The sequence below is a fragment of the Mandrillus leucophaeus genome, unplaced genomic scaffold (genome assembly GCF_000951045.1).
Source record: "Mandrillus leucophaeus isolate KB7577 unplaced genomic scaffold, Mleu.le_1.0 Scaffold14, whole genome shotgun sequence".
In the NCBI taxonomy this organism is placed as follows: domain Eukaryota; kingdom Metazoa; phylum Chordata; class Mammalia; order Primates; family Cercopithecidae; genus Mandrillus; species Mandrillus leucophaeus.
Window position 1 is genome coordinate 2,846,438 of NW_012101365.1, and position 2,215 is coordinate 2,848,652.

Sequence of the window (2,215 nt, forward strand, 5' to 3'; positions counted from 1 at the left end):
ATGTGCATCTGTCAGTAAATCCACATGTACAGGTACAACTGTGCATCCTCATACAAAGATCTAAACACATACCCAATGTTCATCCACACACAAAAAGCTACATTTGCCCCTAAATATGCAACCTAAATACATCTTAGTATATGTATGTATACACATAGGCACCAGCACTTAGAGGAACGCACACCTTTATTCTGATGCATTTATATTTACCCATGCACATACACATACTTTACAAGTACATGCCATGTATATACACAAGCACATACATTTGTGCCCCAATACACCTGTCCTTTAAAGCAGGGGCTGGACTTAGAGGTGGAGCTTTGCCCACAACTTCAGAGCAGTGCTGAGTAACTTTGCTGCAAGCAAATCCTGCCAATGCCCACCACAGATCATCATCCCCTTGCTTTCCCTCCCCTTGGTGGTGGAGTTAGTTTTGGGGAAGAGGTGAATGTGTGAGACCTTGGTTGGTTCTGGCTTCTTCATTTCCAGAGAAGAAAAGTCATTAGGATCAGGGCACAGGAGAGTCTTGGCTCCTCACTTTCCCGGGAGCTTCTTCAGACTAGGATAGTGTCTGATTCACTTCCATGACCCCAGGGTCTGGCAGAGGTCAATAAAAGTGTGCAGAGCTGAACAGCATCTCTCAGGCCATTTCATCCAGTAAATGATTCTAAGGATAGGTATGTTCCTTCTTCCTTTCCTCCCTTTACTGGGTACCTTTTGTATATGGGTTACAGTGCTGGGTGCTGAGGGCATAGAGAGGAAACATACACGCCTAGCAACTCACCTGTGAGAAGTGCTCTGAGAGAGGGGTCTTGGGAAGACAGCAGGGGAAAGGCTGCCAGGTGGAGAGTGGGCTGCAGAGCCTTTGTGTGCAGGCAGCTCACAGATTGTATACAAACAAATCAGTTGGTTTCCCTGTTCCTGTTTTCATTTGAACAAGTCTCAGGGACTCATCCTATTTGAACAAGCATTTTCTAGGCTTCAGCTTCCTAGTGGGCCCATGCCTCTCCTTACAGCACTCACCTCAAACACGGCTATCCCAAAAGGGTGGCTCAGGAAGTCAGTGGAGGAGATCAGCATCTTTCTGTTGCCTCCACTGAAATCAATGCTGGACAGTTGGTGTAGCTTGGAGTCTACCCAGTACAAGCGTTGGCTCAGCAGATCTTGGGAAGGAAGCAGGATCAGGTCTTGAACCTGGGACCCCAATGTGGAGCTCTGTTCCTTTGTGCCCCTCCCTGCCCACATTTCTAGGCCTCACACTGAGGCCAGCCTAGGGCAACCATCAGGAAACAAAGTCACTGGCACCATGAGAGGACCCAGAAACAAGACTTATGAAGTTCCAGACAGTGATCAGGACAAGGCACTAGAATAGGCCCCCAACCCAGGAAAGGCAAGGCTCACCCAGGGTGATTCCGTTGGGCCATTCAATATTGTCTGACACTAGTGTTTGCCGGTCCACACCGTTGAGCCCAGATTTCTCAATCTTGGCCTGGTTCCCCCAGTCAGACCAATACATGAACCTAAAAGACAAAATAACTCAATTTGGCTTCTTGTTGGGGACATGACTGGGGTAGTCTGAGTCACAAGAGCTCAATAACCCATTGAATAGTTGAGGGTTATGTTTAGTAGGGACTGAGAAGACCTCTAAAGTTCTTTTGAACCATCAAATCTTAGAATTAGCAGGCACTTTAGCCTTCACCTCATTTGAGAACTCGAGAAAAACTGTATTCTCCGAGATTGCACCCAGACTCAGCTAAATAGCCTGTGACCCCATCTCTCCCACTTCTGGCAGTGCTAACTGGAGCCTTAGGGTGTCAGTGTGGGGAAGGCCCTAGTAAACCCTCTCTTTTCTGGTTTCAGAGGAGAAAGTGGATGAGCTTCCTAACTCAGGTAACCCTCCCTGCTTCTGTCTCCTCAGGCCTACTAGGGCGGGTAGCAGCCCACTGTTACTAATCCAAGGTAGTAAATTAGACCTTACCCACTCCTTTGTAAATAGTCCCTTTATTAACCCTCCTCCAATTATCTTGAGTATGCAGTGGGTTTCCTGCTGGGACCCTGACAGATCCACAATGGATTGGGGTTGGGCTGGGTGTAACTCTATGATGTGAGGGACAGGATGTGGCAGGTGCAACACAAGGTCTGCATGAGAACAGATAGAGAACAAGGTTGAAGAGAGGGTGAGAGGAGAGGCTCCATATCCATCAGAGTGCCT

The 2,215-nt window shown here is 47.8% G+C and overlaps 1 protein-coding gene across 1 annotated transcript in view; it reads right to left on the minus strand.

Moving 5' to 3' along the window:
- The window catches only part of LRP8 (low density lipoprotein receptor-related protein 8, apolipoprotein e receptor), a 93,305-nt gene that overhangs the window by 24,280 nt on the left and 66,810 nt on the right, over positions 1-2,215 (minus strand). The window contains exons 11-13 of the mRNA XM_011973884.1: positions 2,058-2,142; positions 1,405-1,523; positions 1,027-1,166 (exon numbers count right to left, since the gene is read on the minus strand). Of these exons, the coding sequence (XP_011829274.1) occupies positions 1,027-1,166; positions 1,405-1,523; positions 2,058-2,142 (344 nt within the window). The remainder of the gene's footprint in view (positions 1-1,026; positions 1,167-1,404; positions 1,524-2,057; positions 2,143-2,215) is intronic.